This window comes from Pongo abelii, chromosome 4 (genome assembly GCF_028885655.2).
Source record: "Pongo abelii isolate AG06213 chromosome 4, NHGRI_mPonAbe1-v2.0_pri, whole genome shotgun sequence".
NCBI lineage: Eukaryota > Metazoa > Chordata > Mammalia > Primates > Hominidae > Pongo > Pongo abelii.
In genome coordinates, this window is record NC_071989.2 from 135,222,240 (window position 1) to 135,247,412 (window position 25,173).

The following is a 25,173-nucleotide window of genomic DNA, read 5'->3' on the forward strand; positions in this document are numbered from 1 at the left end:
AAAGTAAGCAAGAATGGGAACACTTTGAAAAAGGGGAAATTTCTTCTAAATAGAAGGACCATGAAAACAGAGGAAGTCTTGGATTTGCAGTCCCTATAGTCCAATGTTTTGCTGCCTAAAAGGGCCCCACATATTTAGGAGGGCCTGGCTGACTTGGCTGACATTAGATACATCCTAGCAACTAATGGATTAGGAATCACTCAAGGCTCCACTTGAGGCAGAGGCTTAAGTTCATGCACCACGATGGAGGTGGTATCTCCTTATTTTTGTTCTAAACTCTGTCTTTGAATTTCAAAGGGAGCCCACCACCATTTAAGTAATTTGGAATGTGTGAGGCACTCCCTGTTCACATTGTCTAAGCTGTTCATGATTTTCAAGATTTCAGACATGTCCCTCAGTGGCATCCTCACATCTAGATTGGTAGCATCCTCTTATCTCTCACTTTCTGTGCAGCCATCTGTGTTAACCACTCCCCTGGACTTTTTGGATATCTTTCACTGGGTATGGGGCCCAGAATATCAGATTACCAGGTGAAGACACCTCGCTGTGTTATCTGAGCAGAGGGCAATGTTCTCTATTTTGCTGGCCTTACTTCCTTTGGTTATGTTTAATGTTTGTAGATCACTTTGCTATAAAACTCACAGACTTGTCTTCAGAAAAGACATTCTTAAGGGGTAAGGGGTAACAGCGCAAATGACATGATTCATGACATCAGGGACTGGCATTTACAGAAGGGCAGGCAGGAAACCAGCTGGATGAATAGAGTTAGGGTCTGTGGGAAAGCTCTGCTCCAACTGAGAAACACATATACATTTTTAGCTTGAGTGATCCTGAGACATGCAACCCCTAGGTGTCCCTGTGGCAGAACCAAGCCAATCATTAAGGAAACTAAGTTAATAACTAGCCCAGTCTCTGTATATATGTATAACTGAATCACCAGCTCTCCCTTTAAGACTAACAAATCGTATCTACTGTCGTGGTACCCACAGAAGTATACTATGGCCTTCTCATGGAAGAGGGAATATGCAGTGAAGTGTTGAGACCGTCTCTCATTTTTCATACTTAAGGCATATTAAGGGTGCAAGAGACACTTTTAGAAAAATCTCTGTTTTATAGTTTACATAATTACCTTTCTAGGTTAGGGGTATTTGACTTAGGTTATAGGGCTTCAGAAAATCTGTGACCCCTTTGAACCTGTATTTGGACAATGGATGTGTGTATATTTTGGGGGAGACAGTTCAAGTTTTTATCAGATTCTCACACATATCTGAGATACAGGAAAGGGTAAGAGGCACTGTTCTGGAGCATTTCCCTAAACTGCCTTGAGACAATCCTTGGTTCAATCCAACTTTCTGAAGTTTGAGAATTTTTTTTTTTTTTTTGAGATGGAGTTTCGCTTTTGTTGCCTGGGCTGGAGTACAATGGCGCAATCTCGGCTCACTGCAACCTCTGCCTCCCGGGTTCAAGCGATTCTCCTGTCTCAGCCTCCCAAGTAGCTGGGATTACAGGCATGTGCCACCATGCCCGGCTAATTTTATATTTTTAGTAGAGACGGAGTTTCTCCTCGTTGGTCAGGCTGGTCTTGAACTCCCGACCTCAGGTGATCTGCCTGCCTCAGCCTCCCAAAGTGCTGGGATTACAGGCGTGAGCCACCGCCCCCGGCCAAGAAATTTAAGAATGCGGATTTGGTTGCCTTCTGAGAATCGTCATTTATCCTTAGACCCTGACCTTCTCCTTACTCCTCAAATAAAAATTAAAAAATCAACCTAGGTTGCAAAATATGAGATTAAAAAAATTAACTGTATAGTTTTAGATAATATAGGACAGCAGAATCAAGAAAGCATCCAAATTAAATTAATGGGCTTAAAGGAAGGAGAGGGCTCTTACTGAGCAAGAATGGCAAAAATTCAGATAATATAAAAAGTTCAATATGCAAATGATATCCATAAAAGAAGAAAGTAAAAGATGAACAGTGACAGAGAGAAAGCCAAAGTTTAAGAGGGGAAGAAACCATTGACACCTCTGGGCCAGTTTCCTCATTTATATCCACAAATAGGAGACCATTAGAGCACCCAGAACAGTGCACAGGGTAAGGCCTCAGGAAATAATTACTAGTAGTAGTAGGAGGAGGAGGAGTATATTAAGGTAACCAGGATGATGAGGAAAAAAAATCAGAAATAAAAAATATAGCAAGGAAGGTTAAGATACATTTTCTATAAAATCTGAGACTAGAGCTTGCAAACATTATGCTAAGTGAAGGAAGCCAATCACAAAGGTCCACATACTGTAGGATTCCATTCATAGGAAATGTCCAGAACAGGCAAATCCATAGAGACTGAAGATAGATTAGTGGCTGCCTAGGCTGGGGGTGGGGGACAGAGAAGGGATGGCTGGAGAGTGAAGGCTGCAGTGTATGAGTTTTCTTTTTGGGTGATGAAAATGTTCTAAAATCAACTGTGGTGATGACTATACAACCGTGAAAATACAAAATACCAAGAAATTGTACACTTTAAATGGTGAATTGTACGGTATGGTATGTGAATTTTTATATCTTGATAAAGCTGTTAAAAAAATCTGAGACTGGAAGACCCTTTAGTTAAGAAAAATCTGAAGTATCCTATAGATTTCTCTAAGGAAACCCTCCATCTTGCATAAATTCCCTTATGTAGGTATTTCCTTTGCCTTGCCACATCTTCATCTAACAGAGTGATTTTTCAGATACATATAAGGCATGTCTTAAAAACAGCTGACGTAGGTATATTTTGATAAATGAATTCAACATTAAAGTCATAGATTTTTAGCAAATAAACCAGTGTTTAGAAAAATATTGGAGCCATTTATTACCTCCATCTGTCATGCCTATTCTCCCATCACCTACCAGCTACATAATGCAAAGAGCAAGCCTTTGGAAGTGGTGAATTGTGAGGAAGGGCCGCCTTATTTTCTAGGATGGTGCATATTTTCCCCTCATCTCCCAATTTCTGCTTTACTGACTCTTCCCAGATATAAGTCCTTAAATGCCTGTAAATTCTATTTTACAACTTTCCTGCTGCTCCTACTTGCCAGCATTTCATATAAGCTATATTAGCCATTTTCCCTCGGAGCCCTAAAAGACTTTGAACCTCACTACTTATTCCAACTTTCTATTTATAATAGCATCGCTAGAGGTGAAGCAATGATGAAATAATGAGTAGAAAACATTTCATTTTCTTCTTGTAATCTGACCTCAATCTTCACAAACAGATCTTTATACATTTTCGTAAGTGGCACATCTAAGAATTAAACTTTTTTCTTCTCACATATCCATCACAGTGTAAATCTATCCCTCTAACTCTGTAATGATGGATTGCAAAGAAATCGCTTTATCCCAAACAATCTCCCAGAGTTCCTATCTCTTCAAGAAAGGAGGCGGGCAGTGGTGAGGCATGCCACAGAAACATACATTCCATGAAGAATGAGGAGGAAGGCAAAGCCTGAAGACCTGACAGGGGTGTTTTCTTATCTTCCCCCAAATCTGCTGCACCTGTCAAAAAAAGTGAGGCAAAGAACTGAGGGAAAGCCACAAATAATTGAAGAGAAAAATCAGTGTTTTCCTTTATGGGTTGCAAAATAAGGTTTACCAATCTGAATTATCTTGATGGTAGTTTTAAAGAAATTTGTCTCACAAGTGTGTACAGCCACATGAGGACTGATTAACCTTCACAACCATTCGTGAAAAGAGGGAAAGGTTTCTGACAATTTTGGGTTAAAAGATTCCTCCTAAGGAATTGGTAACATAATGACTCAGTAAAATGAAGACTCAAATGCAGAGGAAGAGTAACTAAATGAGAAGAAAAAAAGAAAGGCTATGTAAAGTCACTTGGAAATGAAGAATGATTTTTCTGGCTTCTGATAGGGTGCTGTAGCCAAAAGCTTTGCTTTCCAACTAGAATACAAAGAGACACAGGAAAGAAGTGCCACTCTACTCTTCCAGCACTTGATCTGGCACAGCTCAGGGTGTTTTTTAAAACAGACTTTACTTTTTAGAGCAGTTTTTGGTTCACAGCAAAATTGAATGGAAAGCACAGAGGGTTCTCATATATCCCTGTCTCCCCATGTCCCCTACAGTCCCCTCTACTGTCAACAGCCCACACCACAGTGGTACATGTGTCACTAGTGATGAACCTACCTTGACACATCGTCACCAAAGCTCATACCTTACATTAGAGTTAACTCTTGTGTTGAACGTTCTATGGGTTTTGATATAATCACATGAATCCACCATTATAGTGCAGACTAGTTTCACTGCCCTAAAAATCCTCTGTGCTCCACCTTTTCATCCTTCCCTCCTTGCTAACTCTCTGATTTAATAGACAAATCTGGTGTCAAGAGGAAACAAGGGCTTTACTCATAATTTTTTTTCCATCTTCCCCCTTCTGAAGCACATCTAGTTTGGAAAGGCTGGGTATTGACAAAGAAACTCTCAGCTCCATGTGTGCATAGGTTCATACCAATGAGCAAATGAAAGAAAGTACTTTAGAGCCAGGAAGGAAGCCAGGTGCAATGGTCTGAATGTTTGTGTCCCCCAAAATTCATATGTTGAAATCCTAACCCTCAAGGTGATGGTATTAGGAAGTGGGGTCTTTGGGAGGTGATTAGGTCAGGAGGATGGAGCACCCATGACTGAGATTTGTGCCCTTACAAAAGAGACTCCAGAGAACTAGCTCTTCCCGTCTACCATGTGAGGACATAGTCAGAAGTTGGCAGTCTGCAACCAGGAAGAGGACTCTCACTAGAACCCAACTATGTCGGCACCCTGACCTTGGACTTCCCAGCCTCCAGGACTGTGAGAAATACATTTCTGTTGTTTATAAGCCACTCAGTTTACAGTATTTCATTATAGTAGCCAGAATGGACTGGGACACCAGGTGTGGTGGAAAGAACGTGGGCTTTGGAGATAGACCTGGATTCTTCTTTAATTTTTTTTTTTTTTTTTTTTTTTTGAGATGGAGTCTCACTCTGTTGCCCAGGCTGGACTGCAGTGGCGTGATCTCGGCTCACTGCAACCTCTGCCTCCCGTGTTCAAGTGATTCTCCTGCCTTAGCCTCTCAAATAGCTGGGATTACAGGAGCCTGCCACCACGCCCAGCTAATTTTTGTGTTTTCAGTAAAGACAGGGTTTCACCATGTTGGTCAGGCTGGTCTCGAACTTCTGATCTTAGGTGATCCACCCACCTCAGCCTTCCAAAGTGCTGGGATAACAGGCGTGAGCTACCGTGCCTAGACCACCTGCATTATTCTTTTGCCTTCTCCACTTACTAGCCCTGAGGCTGAAAGTATTTAAGATCAATGAAGAGTGACTTAGGTCTGAGTTGCAGCTTCCTTATCTACAGAATACGATAATATCTGCTATGAGGATACCTGAGACATTGAAATAAGATGATTATATAAAGTGTATACAAGCACAACATAACTTTCTTCACACATATCCATCACAGCGCAAATCTAACCCCTTAACTCTGTAAAACTAGATTGCAAAGAATATTGCATGTAATATTTTTCCTTTGCCTCAGAAATGGGTAAACAAAATTTAAGAAGAAAAAAACTCTGGGGTGTGAACATCTTGATAAACATAGATGGACTCACATTAATTAATGCCACTGGACTGGAATCAAGATCTGTGCCTATTCTGGAAAGTAAAATTCTTTGCACAAACAGGCATAGCAGGTCTCATTCAGTGAATAAACAACCACTGATCTCCCTGTGCCTAACTGAAGATACTTCTCTCTGCTCACTCGTTTACAACTGATTGTTAGGCAGTGTGAGGGATTAGCTATAATCACGTATTGTTCACAATATTTCACACATTAGTCATTTAAAACTATGTATTCTTTCTTTGGAGTTAAAAGTCAGTTGTTGACACTTAAAACTGAAGATGCTTGTGGAGGACTGGCAGGAGCCCCCAGCAGGGAGCATTACGCATATTTTATAACTCTGCTTCTGAAATCTGCACCAGGGCTTCTGCAATTTATGTCTCCCTTCAGCTCAACCAGGTGCCTTGTACCCAACACAGGGCAATTCCTGAGAGTTAATTGTGCCTTGTTATTTCAGCAGGACTTAGGATAAAGGTGATTACCAGCTGTAGCTATTCAGTGACATTTCACTTCTCCTCTCTCAGAATCCCCTTTACAAAGCTTTTCTGCCAGCAGCCCACGACACCCTCACTTCCACCACCCCAACACCCATGGAATAACTTCTAATTGTCTGCCTTTAAAAGAAGTGAACTCCATAGCTGTCAACATTTGCTGTACTAATTGTTTGTACATTTGGAGTTAGCTGAAAGGGTCCGGAATCTTTCAAGATGATCTGTCTCTTCTGTTAACTTCCTCTTATTCTTGGTCCAGATGTGCTTAAGGAAAACCTGGCTGGATTTCCTCCCTATTTGAGAACACCTACGGATGAATCAGTGAAGACCACGGTTTTCTCCCTTGCCCCAACAGGCTATTCCTTTGAAGGCGTTTGTTAATTCTGCGTAGTGAATACACACCTGTTTGTTATATTATTCTTTGTCCTCTTCTGTATTTTTAAAAACATAGATTAAAATGAACATGTTATATGAAGCAATTCTTGGTGTTTTGCCTCTTTGTGTTTCTGCTCATAGAAGGCCTTGGAAAGATGATGAGGGCTGCTATCAAGGTGGACAGAGGTCCTCTTGAGAATGTGGGTTCTCATTTGTATCCAACCCAAGTTCACAGCAAGGATCAGAACAATTGAAAATAACAGAATCTGGTCATGTAATTCTTTTTATACACAGAACTGGATTTTCCCTCCAAATTAATCCTTTACCAGCAGTGGATGGGCTAAAAACACAGACACTGAGCAGTTAGCTCACTTCCATCTGGCATGGCCATGTGAACACTTCGGTTGGTTTGCTTTTTTAATGAAGTGATTTTTAATGAAGCAAGCTGTGAATTTAATGGATACCTTCAAACAGCTTCTTTGTATTTAAGCTTTAAGTAACAAAGCAACTGCCAAATTAGCCACCAAAACAAGAGACAAATTCAAGACTGGACGACTGCAGGATCAAGGATTGTTGGGGTGTGGTCATCAAACAATGTCATCTCCACTGCTGGCACAAAGTATGGTTCCATGAGTCCACGTGGAGGCAGGTGGCCCAAGGGATGGTCTGCTCAGTGACCTTGTCAGAGGTCAAGAAAGTGCTTGGCTGACACTACAGCATACTCAGGCGCAAGATGTTATAATTGTATTCTCACCACTGTCCATGCTGGTACACTGTCTTTTAGAGGTTCATTTCCCTTGTGATTTTGAATCAATCATTTCAGCTCACTTATAATGTGGGCACAATAGGAAGGAGATCATTAGGTTCGGTCTATAATACCCTGAAAGGAAGATGAGGTGTTGGTAGAAAGAAATGCACAGGGTATTAGAGAACTCTTTTAAAGTTGAGAGAAGTCACTCAGTCCTGGAACCTCAACTGTAAATGCAGGAAGGAATGCAAGATGGTGGAGGGCTAGGTGTGTACAAGCAAAAGGCAAGGCCTGGGGAACTGGAGAGAGCATGTCCCACCCAAAGGCATTCAAATTCCTCAATAAAAGTATTGATCCAATACAATGCACTTATGACATGCTATGATACTGGTCCAACTATCTTACTCACTAGGCTGCGTTCATGGGTTAGAATGAACAAAGAGGCTTGTCTGCCTTCATATAAAGAATGGAGTGGTGGTCCTCATGCCTATAAATCTTCTTGAATCACTTTATATTGCTGATCAAAGTGAATGCTCTGAAACCAAAACTCGGTAGTTTTACTTCAATGAATATTAAAAATCAAAACCAAACCAAATCCATTATAATAACAGTCCAGCAATGTCTCCACCTAAGTCTCATGTGTGTATACATATGTATGCGTATATATATATAATCTCTATATAATCTATCTGTATATATTAGCAGCTAAGTGAATTCTTGAATCTATTAAATAGCAAGTGCCAAGGTACAAAGTTGTTTCTTCATAGCAGTTCAACTCTGCTCCCTATGGTATACCTGGAGATTACACTGAATCCTGGGCATACTTTAAAACAATTGTCCTCCAGCAACTTCATAAAAAAGATTAATAAATAAAAAAGTTTGAAAAAAAATCCTTAATCCTCATCTCCCTAGCTTTATATCCTATTATTCTGGGTAACTGCTATGTGTGAAAACATGCTCAGTTTCAATTTAGCTAAACCTCTGACTCACAGGGAACAGCTTTTAAATTGTTCATACAATTCTTATCAATCAGCTGGTTGTGTGTAGAGGAAATAGGAATACGGAAACTTAATCACTTCCACTGTGAAAAATCACTGTGTCTCCCTGATCAGAGGAAAATCAGATCCTAGAAGGCCTTTCCTCCAGATTCCCACTATTTCCTGGCTGTTTCATTTAAATCACAACATTGTTGAGCTGATCTATAACTTCATGAGTTTTCCGGGCAAGGGTGGATGTTACGAATACATGTCTTAGGAGAGTCTCAAAGCCTAGTGGCAAATATTCCATCACTAGAAACTGACGTTATAAGCATGCTATTTGCTTGTCGTAAGATGGGCTTCCTTGGAAAACTGGTCAAACAGAAATGCATTAATGGCAAAAGGCTGGAGTCAAGGCACAAATTTTAGGGGAACAAGTAATGGTATTTTTATGTGTGTTACATCTGCTCCTCCTTTTTGGTATCTTTTTGCTATCTACTATTGTGAGAAGTCAGGGACCCTGAACGGAGGGACCGGCTGAAGCCATGGCAGAAGAACGTGGATTGTGAAGATTTCATGGACATTTATTTGTTCCCCAAATTAATACTTTTATAATTTCTTACACCTGTCTTTACGGCAATCTCTGAACATAAATTGTGAAGACTTCATGGAGACTTATCACTTCCCCAATCAATACCCTTGTGATTTCCTATGCCTGTCTTTAATCTCTTAATCCCATCATCTTCATAAGCTGAGGAGGATGTATGTCGCCTCAGGACTCTGTGATGATTGCATTAACTGTACACATTGTTTGTAGAGCATGTGTGTTTGAACAATATGATATCTGGGCACCTTGAAAAAAGAACAGGATAACAGCAATGTTCAGGGAACAAGAAAGATAACCTTAAACTCTTACTGCCGGTGAGCTGGGCGGAACAGAGCCATATTTCTCTTCTTTCAAAAGCAAATGGGAGAAATATCGCTGAATTCTTTTTCTCAGCAAGGAACATCCCTGAGAAATAGAATGTGTCCCTGAGGGTAGGCCTCTAAAATGGCTGCTTCGGGGGCGGCCGTCTTTTATGGTCGAAGCTGTAGGGATGAAATAAGCCCCAGTCTCCCATAGTGCTCCCAGGCTTATTAGGACGAGGAAATTCCCGCCTAATAAATTTTGGTCAGACCAGTTGTCTAATCTCAAACTCTGTCTCCTGATAAGATGTTATCAATGACAATGCATGCCCGAAACTTCATTAGCAATTTTAATTTTGCCCCCGTCCTGTGGTCCTGTGATCTCGCCCTGCCTCCATTTGCCTTGTGATATTCTATTACCTTGTGAAGCATGAGATCTCTGTGACCCACACCCTTTTTGTAGACTCCCTCCCCTTTTGAAAATCACTAATAAAAACTTGCTGGTTTTACGGCTCAGGGGGCATCACAGAACCTGCCGACATGTGATGTCTCCCCCGGACACCCAGCTTTAAAATTTCTCTCTTTTGTACTCTGTCCCTTTATTTCTCAGACCGGCCGACACTTAGGGAAAATAGAAAAGAACCTATGTGACTATCGGGGGCAGGTTCCCCCGATAATCTACATTTTGAATGCTTTTCTTTCAGGCTTTGTGTGATTGGACACAGACCTTATGAGATTTGCATTAGTCAGACTTTATCAGAAATTCATCCACATCTGACTAACATAGATGACTGCAATGTAGTGCTCTTGGGTTGAAACTAGCTCTTGTTATACTGGCTCACCTTGCACCAAGAAAATATGAATAATGATCCAGTAGAATGTAGTAAATAGATATCTACTAACCATAAAAGGATTTATCAATATTTAGGGTAAAAGAGACTAAAAGATTTAGACTGGCCATGTAGGTAGGTAGGTAAGGTAGGTAAAGTAGGTAGAGAGGTAAGTAGACACATACAATCAACTTACTGAGGTCTAATTATACGCCATATAGTATATCCATTTTAAGTGTGGAATATACATTTTTTGAACAATAACTTTTAGCTGTATAGAGATCAAAAGATGTCCTGGAGAGCTCTTTGCTCACCCTCTTCCACAGGGAAGCTCAGAGAAGTTGAACCAACCCACACAGATGGCCAGTGGCTAACTGAGGAGGGCATGCCCAGTTTGGAGGTTCTAATGAAAATCAGCCCATTGATTTGCCATTATGAGTAGAAACTCACCCTTATGGGCAGAAAAAAAGACTTCACATAGCAGCCAGTGTATATACAACAGCCCTGGGTTCCTGCCCAGTTAAAAATGAACATCCAACTGTGGGCTGCAGAGATAAGAAAAGGAAGTGAAGAAGTGTTTTAGGAATGGTGGCATGAAGGGGGATGAACAGTTATGCAGAATGAGGGACTGAGAGGGTTTATTGACAACTGGAAGTCTGAGGTATTAAAAGTAATTCCAACCAATGTTAGCGTTTAGATGCTGACAAACAAAATTTATAAATGACTTTTTAAACTGCTTCCTCGAGCAACAAGAGCTGTTATTGTCACATCGATTTTGAAATTAAATGTTATGGAATTTCCTTGCTTTAATGAGAAGGCAGATCCAACTGGTAAACAAAGTAATGATTAAGCAATTAAAAGAGTAAAACTGAGAAATAAAGTAACACTACTCCTAATCCTTAACCCAAATAGGCAGGTTTTGCTGATTTGCTTAAAAAAAAGATGCATGTTTATCTTGAGGTGAAAGTACTAAGAGACGCTCACTAGGAATAAACTGCCCTCTGATAAGAGGGGAGAAGTCAATTAGTAACGTCATTTGTTTAAAACTCTGCCCGCACCTGGTTCTCATTTGTCCTCCAGCTGAGAAACCAAAGACAACTTCTTTTTATTGCTTGTGGTCAAACAGCAAGTTCATTTCGCCATGGGATGATCAAACGGCCAGCCTCCCCCAGCTTGGGAAGGTTTGCCTTTCACTTTCAACTTGTTCAATCATCATTAACCTGAAAATTGTCACATTCCATTTGTGCAATGAAAATTTCATCACTGGTGACCGTTTGGGTGAAGTTTTTGTAGGCGAGGCCCTAAATCTTGTAGAGCACCTCACACATTCTCAAGGTCATTTGCCTTGTTTCCTTGTTTAATGACAGTTGCCTAAGATCCAGGAATGAGTCTGTGACCTGACATCAGCAACTCTGAAGACCCCTGTGTGTGTGGGTACCTGTTACCCTCTCTGAGACTGAGAGAGATCACTGGGTGATTTGCCACATGGATTTCATCTGAGAAAAATTAGGGTATGTACATGCATGTGTGCACACACAGATGCACACACACCCTCCTTTGTTATATATTACGTGCACATACACTGGGATTTTTACTGGGGAAACACTAGTTAAAAAGATCGCTGGATGGAGTCTATTTCAAAGCAGGGCTTCCTCACTGTGGGAAGCCAGCTTCCCTGGAGAGGCTGCAATATCAAATTAGGGAGGTTCCACAAAGTTTCTGGAAAGGAGAAATAAGCTTCTTTTCACTTTGCCATTAGGCTTGAGAAATCTTCAACGCCTTTGTTTATTATTTAATTATATTTCCCCCTCTGCAGTTAAGTTCTAAAATGTTAAATCCCAATGAATCTGGCACAAGACCAAATTCCCCACAGGCCCTTTCTGAATATGAATTTCTGAAAGTGGATGTCAAGTGGCAAGATGGCTAAATTAAGAGGTCACTAGATCCCGACTCTTAAGCAAAGCATGGAGTGTATTGGGGCAAGTCAAATAAGTTTTGCGCCATTTGGCAAGTAAGTCATAACAGCTAAAACAGGCCCTGGTTATAGGTCTTGATTTAATTTTCAAGGTCAAACCCAAGAGAATGTATACACAGAGCTACAAAGCTCTCTAGCATCTTAAGCCTGGGTGCTAACACACTTATTAAATAGTCTACAAGAAGTGCTTCTTGATTTCCAGCACTAGTTTTCATTCCAGGGCTTCACTGAGTTAGCTGCTGAAATAAGGAGGTTAGGAGCAGGTCTGAATCATAGATACAATGTCTTGGCTCCCTTCAGCAAGCTCTCGCTCATAATATATTAAACTATTTACTGTTGCCAATATCCAACTTTTTTTTTTTTTTTTTTTTGAGACGGAGTCTTGCTCTGTCACCCAGGCTGGAGTGCAGTGGTGCGATCTGGGCTCACTGCAAGCTCCGCCACCCAGGTTCACGCCATTCTCCTGCCTCAGCCTCCTGAGTAGCTGGGACTACAGGCACCCGCCACCATGCCTGGCTAATTTTTTGTATTTTTAGTAGAGACGGGGTTTCACCGTGTTAGCCAGGATGGTCTTGATCTCCTGACCTTGTGATCTGTCCGCTTCAGCCTCCCAAAGTGCTGGGATTACAGACATGAGCCACCGCGCCCAGCCAAGGTTCAATAATATTAGGTTATTGGCTGAAAAAAGTTTGTGTGTAATTTCCCAAGTGAGATATTTTTATTCAAACCGTTGCATACGTGCCCTGTATTCTTTTAAGTGTTTTATAATATTAATTTCTTTAATCCTTATAGTAATTCCAAAAGGTAAAGTAACAAACCCGAGGTCACAGAACCCAGGACATCTGGATCTATATCCATTAAACTATGGAGCAATACTTTTTCATGAAGACTTCTCAGGATATGCAACCCAAATGCCCATTTATCTGCTGCTTCAAGTTGGGCAGATGGTGTGCAAGGAGAAAGATGTTTGATCTGTTGGTTCCATTTCACAGGGATTGAAAAATGGAGATCAAGTCTCTAAACTGGCCCTTTCTCCTTATACTGATTTATTCTGCTTTCCTTCTACTGCTGGATCCCAAGTGAGCTAGCAAGCTCTCCCTTCTCTGTGTCTGTCTGTCTACATCTCTCTTTCTCAGACACACATACACACACACACACACACACTCACATAGCTATTACCATGCTTCAGTAAAGCTGTACAGGGCTTGTGATCCAGGCATAAAAACAGACATCATTTGCTCATTAGAGCTAAGTTTTCAGGACGTGCCCCACTTACTGACCTCCACTAACGGCCTGGGTTTGCGCTCGACTGCAAACCTGAAGTGGCAGAGTTCACAGTAGCTGGTGTTTGAGGATGACAGCCAGTGCTCCAGGCAGCTCCGATGAATTGTCCCCAAGGTCCCTGTACATTCACATGGAGAGAGCAAGTCCTCTTGGCTGCTGCCCTCGTGGCAGATCCTGCACATCGGCCGGTCATTGAAGGGGCTGCAAGAGAAGGAGGGGCACCTGCTGGTCACTGGGCTGGAAACCTCCACCAAGGGGATGGCCCTCTAGCTCTTATCCTTTGGGCCCTCCCCAGAGGCAGCTGCTTTAAGACCTCTTAGATCTACACTTGACCTTGGCAATGGGGCAAATGATTCTGGGCACTCTAGAGCACTTGGGTCACCTACTAGTGATAACATAAAGAAATAGGGGATTGCCAATATCAAAGTAGCTGGGTGTGGCCCAGGATCAAAAGTGAGTGAAAACAAGCAGTGGATATTTTTGCCTTGAATATAGATGTAGTTCAGGTCAACTACTAATCCAAAAATCAGAACCATCCTTCATCATTAAGAAGAGAAATTGTTTGAAATGACAAATTGAATCTTTTGGACCAAACTAGGACATGTTTGTATATCCAGAGGTTCTTTTCATTTCTCTTTTCAATAGGGTGGGAGAATGAGAGGAGGGAAGTTAGCCAGCAACCAACCCTGCAGCCACTACACGGAACTGCAGTCTGAGCCACAGCACAAAGCTGAGTGGTGGATTGTCCTTTGAGCTTTCACAGGATGCTCTATGGGATGCCAAAGATACCAAACTGAAAGCGAGTAATGAGTATGTCCCACTGAGGTAGCCTCAGTCTAGAGTTCTGCCTTTAATTTGGAAAAACCACTCCTACACATTTCATAAAGGCAGCTTAGTGTAGTTAGTGGTTCATGGTGCAGGCTCCAGAATCTGGCTGGCTGGGCTCAAACCTTAACTCTGCTGTCTATTACCTGGATAACTTTGGGCAAGTAACTTCATCTCCTCATACTTTAGTCTCCTTATCTCTAAAATGGGCACAAAAATGGTGCCTTCCTCATATGGTGACAGTGAGCATGTGAAAAGATAGCCCAGATTAGAAGCTTAGAATAGGGACCAGCACACAGCAAATGCCTAGTTAATGCTAGCTACTGTCTCTCAAGGAAAATCTCAGGCCAGAGAAAATCCAATAACTTGGCCCTCATCATGTAAGTCAGTGGCCAATGGAAAGATCAAACGAGGATGGCCTCATTGCTTGGGAGGTACCCTGCCCTGGGAGAGGACCATGCCTCTCTGATGGATGTCTTATGTTACTTGTGCTGTTCTTCATTGGGCAACAGATTTTAAAATGTGTCCTCATGATATGTGACAATCCTAGGACCGGCCTCTTTACCTGCCCTCCCTTGCCTCTCTGTATGCCTCCCAAAGATGACAGTGACCCAGGCACATGCCCATTCATCCTCCTGAACACTATCTTTGGTCCAAATGGAAATAGCCATGGAAGACTGCTGTTTCCCAAAGGCCTTTCTGAGAATGATCCTGGGAATGAGTGAAGGCCAAAAGGAGATCAAAAAAGGAAAGGATCTCCCTCCCACTAGCCTGAAAGGCCTACTCGTGCCCACGAGTGGGAAAAGAAAGTTAACAGGTTTTTTTTAAACTCATGATTCTGGGCCTGCTTCATTTACGCTGAGCCTGTAAAACTCTGAAACCTGGTTTACAGTACTGCATGGTGGGAGAGCAGGTAAAAATACCTGACAGACAGACACACACACACACACACACATACACACACACACACACACACACACGGAGGCTCACAGGTCTCAACCACATCAACCATAGCATGCTCTTCCTGGTCAAGTGAGCTGTTTGATGCCTGCAAGGGTGAGTGGGGCACATCAGTCACCCAGTCTCAGTTCGCAGAGGACCAAAGATAGTCACTGCCTCATCCTGTTCTGAGTCCTAACCAATTGTTAAAAGTTTTCCAAGAGTCAGAAATTACATATTAAAGGTTTTTCTATTTTTTCCTTTGCACTAGCAGCACAGATTTTAAATGGAGGGCATATGAGCAATGTTTACAACATGCATGGGAGTGTGATTCAGTGTCTGAGGGCCACCATGCCCAGGGTGGGATGCCACTGCACCATAGGGGTTGACTGATCACTCAGACAGAGGTAAGAGAATAAGGTGTGAATGACTGGTCCCATGTTAGAGGTCAGAAGTGTCAGCACTGACACTAGGGGGCAAATCCAATGTTGATCCACCTTTTAAATGCATAGGTTAGAAGTCCCAGTTACCCATTCTGAGAAAAAGCTGGAGAAGCCAAGGAGTTCCTATTAGCCTGGCAGCCCATAGCTCCCTATCCAACAAGAGCACAAGAGGAGACAAAGTGCTGGACAGGATAAGTGGTCTCCAAGCTGCTCAGAGCCTGCACTCGGGCTTTAGTTCATCACTTGGGAAGGCTCAGGAGGTTTTCACAATAGCACTTCATAGGGTAGAGTGTGCGTGAAGGGTCAGGGATGGGGGACCATTGAGGCTGAAGGAGGGGACAGCAGAAGAGACCTCCAAGTGATATGAAGAGACCCACCCAGAAAGTAGCCCCGGACAGCACTTCCATCAGGCAATGCCAGTCCACATGCACACCAAGAATGTCACTTCAAAAGTTTTGCCCACAAATCTAATCACTTTGACTCAGTCGCCTGAAATCAGATACCTTCTTAATCCTGTTCCAATAGGACTACCTTTGTTACCTACTGGAGACAACAAGAGAGCATAACAATGTCAAAATAACAACCCCGTATCTTGTGGGTTCCTTCCCCTCCTGGCTCTTTGTAAGTATGACTTTGAGGGGAAATCTTGATAAGGTGAATTTTAGCTTTATATCCTATTGCTATAGAAACGGCAATAACAGAACTCGTGTAGTCTTTTTTTTTTTTTTTTTTCCAGCACCTCCTCTCACCTGACACAAAGACCTGAGCACTAATTACATTCCCATTAGCATTTTCCATCTGACAAAGAGTTCTCTGGATCAATTACAGATTCATTTATTTTAATTGTGGTACTACCTCTGGGTGGCAAGAGTCCGCACTACTGTTGACAGCAGTTGCCCATCCTTGGCTGAAACTTGCATGACATACTGTGGCTGCCCATTCACTAGGCTGCCACAATCCTCCACCGTCTTCACCACGGGCGCAGCTGAGCTGGTGCAGTCTGGCAGGACTTCGGGCAGGTGACTGCAGCGGCTGGTTGTCATGGTAACAGACAGCAATTACTCTGCTAATGGCTTCCACATTCATACAGGATTTCCATCTAAGAGAGATCAGAAAACAGTTTACTTGGGCAGGGTGGTTAATAGAAAATGGAGAATTATGGGCCACCAACATCATCATCATGTCATTATTTAATACAAATAACAGGGGTAGCCTAGATGTGGCACATTATCTTGTTACTATTTAATACAAGTGCACACACATACACACACACACACAGAGCCCACAAGAAACAGCAGATATGGTATGAACAAGACAGCAAGCATGTCGGTGTATATAAACATTTAACAGCCCTGCTTTCCACGAGGGGACAGAACGATGACTCTGAGGCCCAGATCTGAAGAGAAGATAAGCAGTTCCCTGCTCTATGCCAGAGAAGCAATAAGTCTTTGTTGACACTCTCTAAAAGTTACTAAAATCATTATTAAAAACATTCAGAACTATTTTTTCTGGTAAGCAATTTATTCTCCATGCAGCTTCATTCTGAGATACTAAGATTAAAAAGAGAGAGAAAGAAGGAAGGAAAATAAAAATGAATTTGGCCAAGTATGTTCTAGGACAATATTTGCCAAACATGAATCACCCAATGACTGTACCACCTTTTGACTTTTGCCATATCTGTTGCATAATAAAATTTTCTACTCAATACATCTTGAAATTAACTTCCTTTAAAAATGGAACCTATTTTAGCTTTGTCTTCAAGTTATTCATGAAATGAGTTTAATGAGCTTTTATTTTCTAACGACGTGACAATAAATATGTTAGCATGATGTCTTGTTTGTGTACTACCTAAAATGCAGATGTATATGCATCATCATAGGGAAACACATAGGAGAACGTGAGAAAATAATGAATGAGATCTCTATCACCAATTAAACATAATCCATTACGAATAAGGGCCTTACCTCCTAGGCACATGGTTTATCATATAAACCATGAGGAATTCTGCTCCCAATCTGTGTGGTGCAGGCTTGGGTCATGACCTCAAGTTCAAAGCACTCAGACCCACTGGAGTGAGGAACTCCACTGGATTCAATAATAGGTCAGCATGTGACACATAAGAAATAGAGGTTTTTACAGAAACTTGAAGGAAGAATTCTGTCCAAAGGTGAGATGACACAGTTTCATGGCTAGGAGTGCTAGCCTGCTTACCTCAATAACCCATTTAGGCGGTCAAGGCTCAGACTTCAATAAATGAAATATCTTGTCATTTGCACAACCCAAAACCCCAAGAGGATTCCTGGAATTCCGCAAGGGGTTGTTTTCTCCCAGATATTTGTCTCTACTTCTTACATTTTCCTTGATCCCCATGGTTCTGGAAAACAGGATCTTCCCAACTTCCAGAACAATGTGCATCAACTGGATGTTCTCAGGGCAAGAATGCAGTGTTTCCTGATGAAACTGACAGTTTCCCTCCCGACAAGCACATGTCAAGCAGGCTTGACTGTGATCGTCATCCCTTCCTTGCTGCTGAGGTGTCTGGCTGGCTTTGTACCAGCAGCCTCCCTTTTCCACCCTCATCGGCTGCCTGGAGTCCTCTCAGGGTCTGTGTCTGCCCTTGCCCAGCAGCCCTTCTGAACCCACAGTGGGGAGATGGCTGTGGACTCCAGTCCTTGTCTGAGACCTGACGTGGGGGCACAGGCAGAGGGTGCCCCGCTCATGCCATTTTCATGACCAGCAATACTGAACATTCAGCATAGTCAGTTAGTTGGTATAGGGTATAGTTTTGCTTTCTAAATAGGATTTTTTGCTTTTTTAAAAAATTACAAAGCAATTAGTGTATGGTATGTTATAAAAACTATGGAAGAGCACAAAGAAGACAATAAAACTCACTCATAATCCCACCATTCGGATAACCCCAGTAAATTTTTTGGGTAGATATCTTTTTATTTTTTTGAAAGGGTTGGCAGGGTGCAGTTGATTTGTGACTGGGGCCAGAGAGTTGTTTTGTTTTGTTTTTAAAACTGAGTTATGGTAGCTTTCAGACCGAAAAACAAAGAGATGTTAAAAGACCGTCCTCTTCTAAAACTGTGCATAACCACTCTCCTCTGGCCTGCCCTTACAAAACTCCATTGACATGATTTTAAATTCTCATAATGCTTCACAGTCACAAAGTGTAACTTCCTGGCACAGCTCTTTTGCTTCACAAGGCAGCCATAGATTAAGAGCCAGGGGTGTATTGGCAGGAAAAGCAGACACAGTGACCTTCTTGCCGCATGGAATCATTATGTCTAGATGCACTCTGAGAGTCTGTTTTCGGGTTTTGCATAACTCCAGCTCAGAGGGCCAAACACTCCCTCCCTCTACTTGATGGAACTGGAAGACAGTAAGGAGGGGGTGCGCAGAGTAAATAATGGGACCCAGGACTGCCAGTAGTTAGGCTACCCTCAGTGAATTGCCTGTCACCCAGGCATATAATAGCCCCAAGTTCTCACACTTGTAACCTAGATTAAGTCCTCATCAAAGGAAGTAGTTCTAAATGTGTGACCTAAATCTGCAATAAAATGTCCTTAAAAATATTCTAGAAGCAGAGCTTCCCTTAAATTCATTTTATATATGTAATTTCACTTCTGCATGATTTCATTTCTTCTTTCACAGGTAAAAGGGATATTATTTGCCACCTGACCAGTTTATTCCATTCGTAGTGGGTGCTGGGCACTGAGTTTAGCATAAAAGAACAAAAGAAACCACACCTTGCCTTCTCCTACAAGCAAGCCGTGGCTCTTTCTCTTGTGCCATATCTGCAGAACCCTGCATCCAAGATCCTCTAAGCCCTAGCTCAATTTAGGACCTAACTAAAATGATAGTTCGGTCCAGCATTCCCTGAAAAACATAACAGCATGTCTTACGTATACCACACATCAGAATAACCTTAAGATTCTAAGACTGGCATGCCAGCAATGAGTCCCAACAGCCCTGAAAGACCGTGGACTTGAATTAATGGGCTAAGAGGGATTACACAAAGCATTAGCACTCTTGAACATGGTGGGGATGGCTGAGTTGGTTCTAATCTCAGAAGAGTGGATCTAACCACCTACTCAGGTGGCGGAGGAGGAAAGGAAGCACACTCTGCCCTGATCTCAGTGAAAGGGAAGCCCAGAGGCCTAGATGCAGGCATGGGGCAGGGAGGAGCGGACCTCACAAGCTGCATGCACCAATTGGCATGCATATGTTGCACCTGGGGCAGTGACAAATGGCCCACTGCATTTTCTTGTCTAGTTCAAAGCCACCTGGGAAAACAGCAGGCTGTTGCCGAGGATGCTAGAAAGAGCTGAGCTGTTGGTTTGCAGTCGAGCATGGGTCTTCTATTGAGCTTTCTGCAAAATTTCAAGCACTATCTGACTGCTTTCTTATCAATGCCAGTGCACTGCTCTTGTGGTAAAGTACTTCCCAGTCTACCCAAGAATTCTCTCTGGGAGGGAGCGGTGTATGTGTAAACTTAAAACATCAAACGGCACTGGTGGGATGGGTCCTTTGCTGGCCAGGCTTGACACCTTGCATAATTTCTTTCTCAGGCTGAGAATAAAACATGATTCGGCACTGGTCAAACTCAGCTGCACACAGTGGGAGGAGCAGGAGTAGGTGGATGAGAGGGAGACAGTGAAAACAGAGGGGGTGGGCAAATAAATGAAAGCCTGATTAGGGAATTGTTAAAATAAAAAGGCTTGTCTGTTAAACTGTGACCCCTGAAAAGGACAGGGTACAGGTTTCACAAAAGCAGGACACCTAACCAGGCAGCAGCGATTCATTGCTGCGTTTCTGAATAGGTTGCCACTGGTAAGTGATTTCCATGGGAACATAGCTGGCATCACGAGGATGTGGCCACAGGTCGTGGGGGAAGGGAAGGGAAGCAGGCTCTGCTCACCTCTGCAGCCCCTCTGCCTCAGCAGCCCCCAAACCTCCAGGAGAATCATGAGTTAGGGAAAAAGCTCTGTTGTTGGAGGCACAACACCAAAGCCTACACTCTGGCTTTCTACTCACCAAGGTAAATCACTCAGCCTCTCAGACTTTTCCTGAGATTTCCTGAATATTTGAAATTAGGATACTAATACATCTTGAGCCACCTCACCTGGTTGTTTGTGAGGTCTAAAACAAGATAATACATATGAATTCACTTTGTAAGCAGGAATATGCCATGTACAGAGAAGTTTGAACTTTATTATTATGTTAACCTTCATTTCTGCTCTTTTTCTAGCCTGGGCTACATCTCATTTCTGTCTTTTATTTATTTATTTATTTATTTATTCATTATTTATTTTTGAGTCAGAGTCTCGCTCTGTCGTCCAGGCTGGAGTGCAGTGGCGTGATCTCCGCTCACTGCAAGCTCCGCCCCCCCGGGTTCATGCCATTCTCCTGCCTCAGCCTCCCGAATAGCTGGGACTACAGGCACATGCCACCATGCCTGGCTGATTTTTTATATTTTTAGTAGAGACAGGGTTTCGCCATGTTAGCCAGGATGGTCTCGATCTCGTGACCTCGTGATCTGCCCACCTCGGCCTCCCAAAGTGCTGGGATTACAGGCGTGAGCCACTGCGCCCATCCTCATTTCTGTCTTTTAAAACTCTTTCCTCATGTCTGGTCAACCTCTACCATGATGTACCTTTTGCATCACACTTGAACTCTGACATTGACCATGCCATCTCTCTTGGCTAGGAAGAACAGAGGGAGCCTTATCCTTGCATGTCCACTTCTCATTTTCCCTGGCCCCACTGCCTTCAGATCTGGAAGATAGGTTTCATTCTTCCATGAAAATGCTTAATAAAGATATATGACAGGTGATGGGATGATCTGTGCAGCAAACCACCATGGCACACATTTACCTATGTAACAAACATGTACATCCTGCACATGTACCCCCGAACTTAAAATAAAAGTTGAAAAAAAAAAAAACAAAGATATATGAGGAAAAGCTGCTACGATGTTGGAGATACATGGGTCTATTTGTCAGAGCAGCAGTTATTATCTTAACTAATCCAGCATGTGACAAATACACTAGAAGATAAAACACAGGCCAATCCCAAGGCCCTTTTCAGGCCTACTTGTATCAGAACTACATTTTCAGTGCCAAGTCAACATTAGTCTCTTAGATGGAGGTCAAGAAGTGGGAGAAATTTGTTATACTGGCACCTCTGTTTGGGTAGGAAAATGACTCAAAAGGTTTAAAGGTGAAAATGAGAGCAGGAGAATGTGAGTGCTGGCTGGCACTGACATGGTCATGTGAGCTGCCTGGACAGTGGTCTAAGCAGGCCCTAACTTGGAGGCAGTCTGGAGCAAGTCTGGACCTCCATATTCAACCTTCATACCCAATTCCAGAGATTTCAAGAAGTAATAACAAACTATAGAAATGATACCCCAAAGTAATGAGTTTAGTAACAGGAATAAAGTTTCAGTCCAGCAAGATGAATAATCTCTAGAGATCTGCTATACCTATAGTCAGAAATAACGTATTGGACACTTAAAACTTTGTTAAGAGGGTACATCTCATGTTAAGTGTTCTTACTGCAATAAAATACAATTTTTAAAAAGAAGAAGAAGAGGTAGGCTCCTCAGGTCTCAATATGTCCTAGAAGGATCCTGTGTTACCTCTACAACCAGAGTTGGTTGACAAAGCAAATCAAAGAAGCAAATTCATTTATTCATCCTTCCATCCTCCATTCACTATTTTTTTTTTTTTTTTGAGTACTTATTAGGTATTCCTAGGAAGTTTCTGGTGGTGCAGGGTCCAGCCATCTCAAATCCTACTTTACATTTCCCAAGGAAATGTGGAGGCCACCAAATAGTCTGGAGAATTCCCCAGACCCTCACTGGGGTGGCAGAGCCATGAGGACCTAGCACTTTTCCACAATCAATCATGCCCTTCCTCATTCAGGGGAAACCACCCGAGGCCCTAAGTTTGGGGACTGACACTGAAGAACTGGGAATGGCTAGATGTCTTTCTGCTCCCACAGAGTTCTGCGTCATTAATGCTGGTCCAGGATCCATAAGTCTGACCTTAGTTTTACATGAGTGAATCTGCTTCAGAAAGGATTTTTAAATGTCCTCTGTGAGAGGCTTAATACGTGGGGAGCACAGCCTTCTCTAATGAGACCAATGAATGGACAATACAACGCGGTCAGTGACTGAAATGGGAAAAAAAATGGCAATAATGGTCTGTCCAGGAACTTTCCTCTCTGAGTTAGATTTTTACACTTTGAATTCTAAGAACAGTCTCTGAGAATACGGATGCTGCTCTTTGATAGAACATTCCTCTGGCTTTTCAGGCATGTTATAACCAGACAGTGCACTGCATGGCTGATGAACTGACTTAAGAGTATCCTGAATGTTCAGAGAAAATGAGGGAAGGTAGGAAATCACACAGTGACCTTCCTTTCCAATGAAAATAGAGCAAATGACTAATTTCAAAACCATTAACATGGAAAAGCGGCATATTTCTTCTGAGAACAGGACACAAAGGCTCTCCAAGGAGATTGCTGTGACATGATTACCAGCAACATTTAAGTATTCAAAAACACGCCAAGGAGGCTATTCACTAAGAATGTGTAGCGGCAAAGTAGTTGCTTCATTAAACTTAAATAGCCGTGGCAGGGCTGTGCTTACAGACTGCACTACCAAATTATACATTTCTTTTCTGGATGCTTCACCAACCTCATTATATGGAGCACAGAATTTGTCATTCCAAATAAAGTGACCATCCAAGTCTTTACAAACATGTCCATCAGGCGCTTGATGAGTCTGCAGAGTAAAACACTGGCCAGCCCAGTGAATTTTAAAAAATACTTCTCTTTTTGTTGTCTCATTATTTTCTGCTAGGTGCTCATTGTCACACTTACAGGGCACAGTTAAGCAGTAAGCAGGTGAAATGCCTGTTTCTGAGCATGACGGAGGTTTTGATTTGGGGGTAATGGCATATTCTTGAGAAATGTATATGCCCCAGTGATGAGTTAGAGGGAGAAAAAAAACCTGACCAGCATAAGGCAAGTTGGATCCGGGGAGAGTTACCATAATACGTTCCTAGTGTACTACCTTAAAGTTATATTCAGAGCTACTTATCATTTCTCATCCACATGACTAATTCTGATTCTCAGCCACAAGAAATATCCAAAATATCAGACAGGTCTTTTTCTTTTTTTATTTAAAATTACTGTATTTTCTCTTCAGCCAGGTAAAATCCTCTAGTTCTGCTGAAGGCAAATCAAGTAACAATTATCATATTTAGACATATTTTTCCCTCAAGAAGTACTTATGAAATTAATTCAGATTTTGGAGGCTATCCATTTTTCATTTAATTTTAATTATATAGATGAAAATGGCAATTAAAAATCCCACAACAATGCTATGTGTTCAAAGACACAGCGACAGCTGAACTGCACTTGTAAATAACAACTGGCTCCCACACACGGATCCTCACTGAGCTGAGGGAGGCGGGTTGCACAGATGAGTTCTGGGTGCTCGGGAACAATGAGGGCACATCAGAAAAGTTTAAACATCAAGTTCAAAAATTGATAGGAGCAGGCAAAACATAATGAGACATGCATGGGACATTACTCAGGGATGAAAAATTAAAATGTACTCTTCAAATGATATTCAGTGTGACCAGCAGCAAATAGCTACCTGTCCAGCATGCATAAGGAAAGGCATGAAGGGTACAGCATGCTGGTCAGGATATCTGATAATACAAGAGAAAAACATCTCAGTCACAATGAAAGCTAAATATGTTCTAAGGACTGAAGGCTCCCAATTTGTTTTTGGGCTCACACACATTTTTTTAAAAATCAGCATCCAAGTGAAAGCCTATCATGAAGGAAGTTGATTTGGGATTCATTTCCAAGTTGTACCTCATTTTCCTCTGCATAAGCAACCCAGTATTAGCTAGACAGGTGTGCTAATTCTTAACCCAAGCCTCCAGAAGCCTAGAATAAAGCCAGTTGTGAGCTTATTTTAAATCAGGGTTCCTTGGAACTTTCCTCTTCCTCGTTTCACCTGGACTACAGGGAGGCTGCAGTCTTGTCCATTGGCAGAGCAGTCTAAACTCTGCATTCCATCAGGCTCAGGTAGGCTGGGCCTCCCTGTGCATTCCCTGGAGCACTTTCAGGCCCACAAGGACCCACAACACATTTGGCTGCATTACTTTGCATTTACACACAAGATAAGCAAGGTCACTCAGCTTGCCAAGGAATATGAAGGCTAAACCTCCTTGGACTTTGCATTTCATCCCCCTCCTAGGCATGATAGATGAACTCTCTATCATATGCTACATAATACCAAACATCCTCAAAACACCAGTTGTTCTTTCATGTATGCTCTACAGAAACAAACCTGTCTTGAGTGTTCTTTCATGGCCTTTTCACACATTTAGCTTTTGAGTAAGGAGCTGTCTGGGAACCTTGGGGTTGAGCAGACTGAGCTCTGGTTTTGGGTCAGGGAGTCCTGGCTTTGAATCACCACCCAGCTGCTTGTCAACAGGAGAGTTACCTGACACTGAACCTCAGTTTCCCCCCGAGACTGAGGACCTGAGGTAGGTGTGGGCCTGGCAGATAGAGGACTCTTGATAATGGGAAGTACTTAAGTCTGTAGAGCAACAGGATGAGCTCAGAACAATGGGGCCAGGGTAGGGGTACAAGAGGCACCTTCCAGATCCCACCTCTAGGCTCCTCACTCAGCCCACCCTCCTCTACAGTTCTCATTACCC

The 25,173-nt window shown here is 42.4% G+C and overlaps 1 protein-coding gene across 3 annotated transcripts in view; it reads right to left on the minus strand.

Moving 5' to 3' along the window:
- MARCHF3 (membrane associated ring-CH-type finger 3) overlaps positions 1–25,173 on the minus strand; it is a 154,503-nt gene that overhangs the window by 19,673 nt on the left and 109,657 nt on the right. For all 3 annotated transcript variants that reach the window (XM_063724239.1, XM_002815834.5, XM_054555886.2), the window contains exons 2-3: positions 16,281–16,524; positions 13,215–13,419 (exon numbers count right to left, since the gene is read on the minus strand). In XM_063724239.1, coding sequence (XP_063580309.1) covers positions 13,215–13,419; positions 16,281–16,468 — 393 coding nt within the window. In that variant the 5' untranslated portion in view covers positions 16,469–16,524. The remainder of the gene's footprint in view (positions 1–13,214; positions 13,420–16,280; positions 16,525–25,173) is intronic.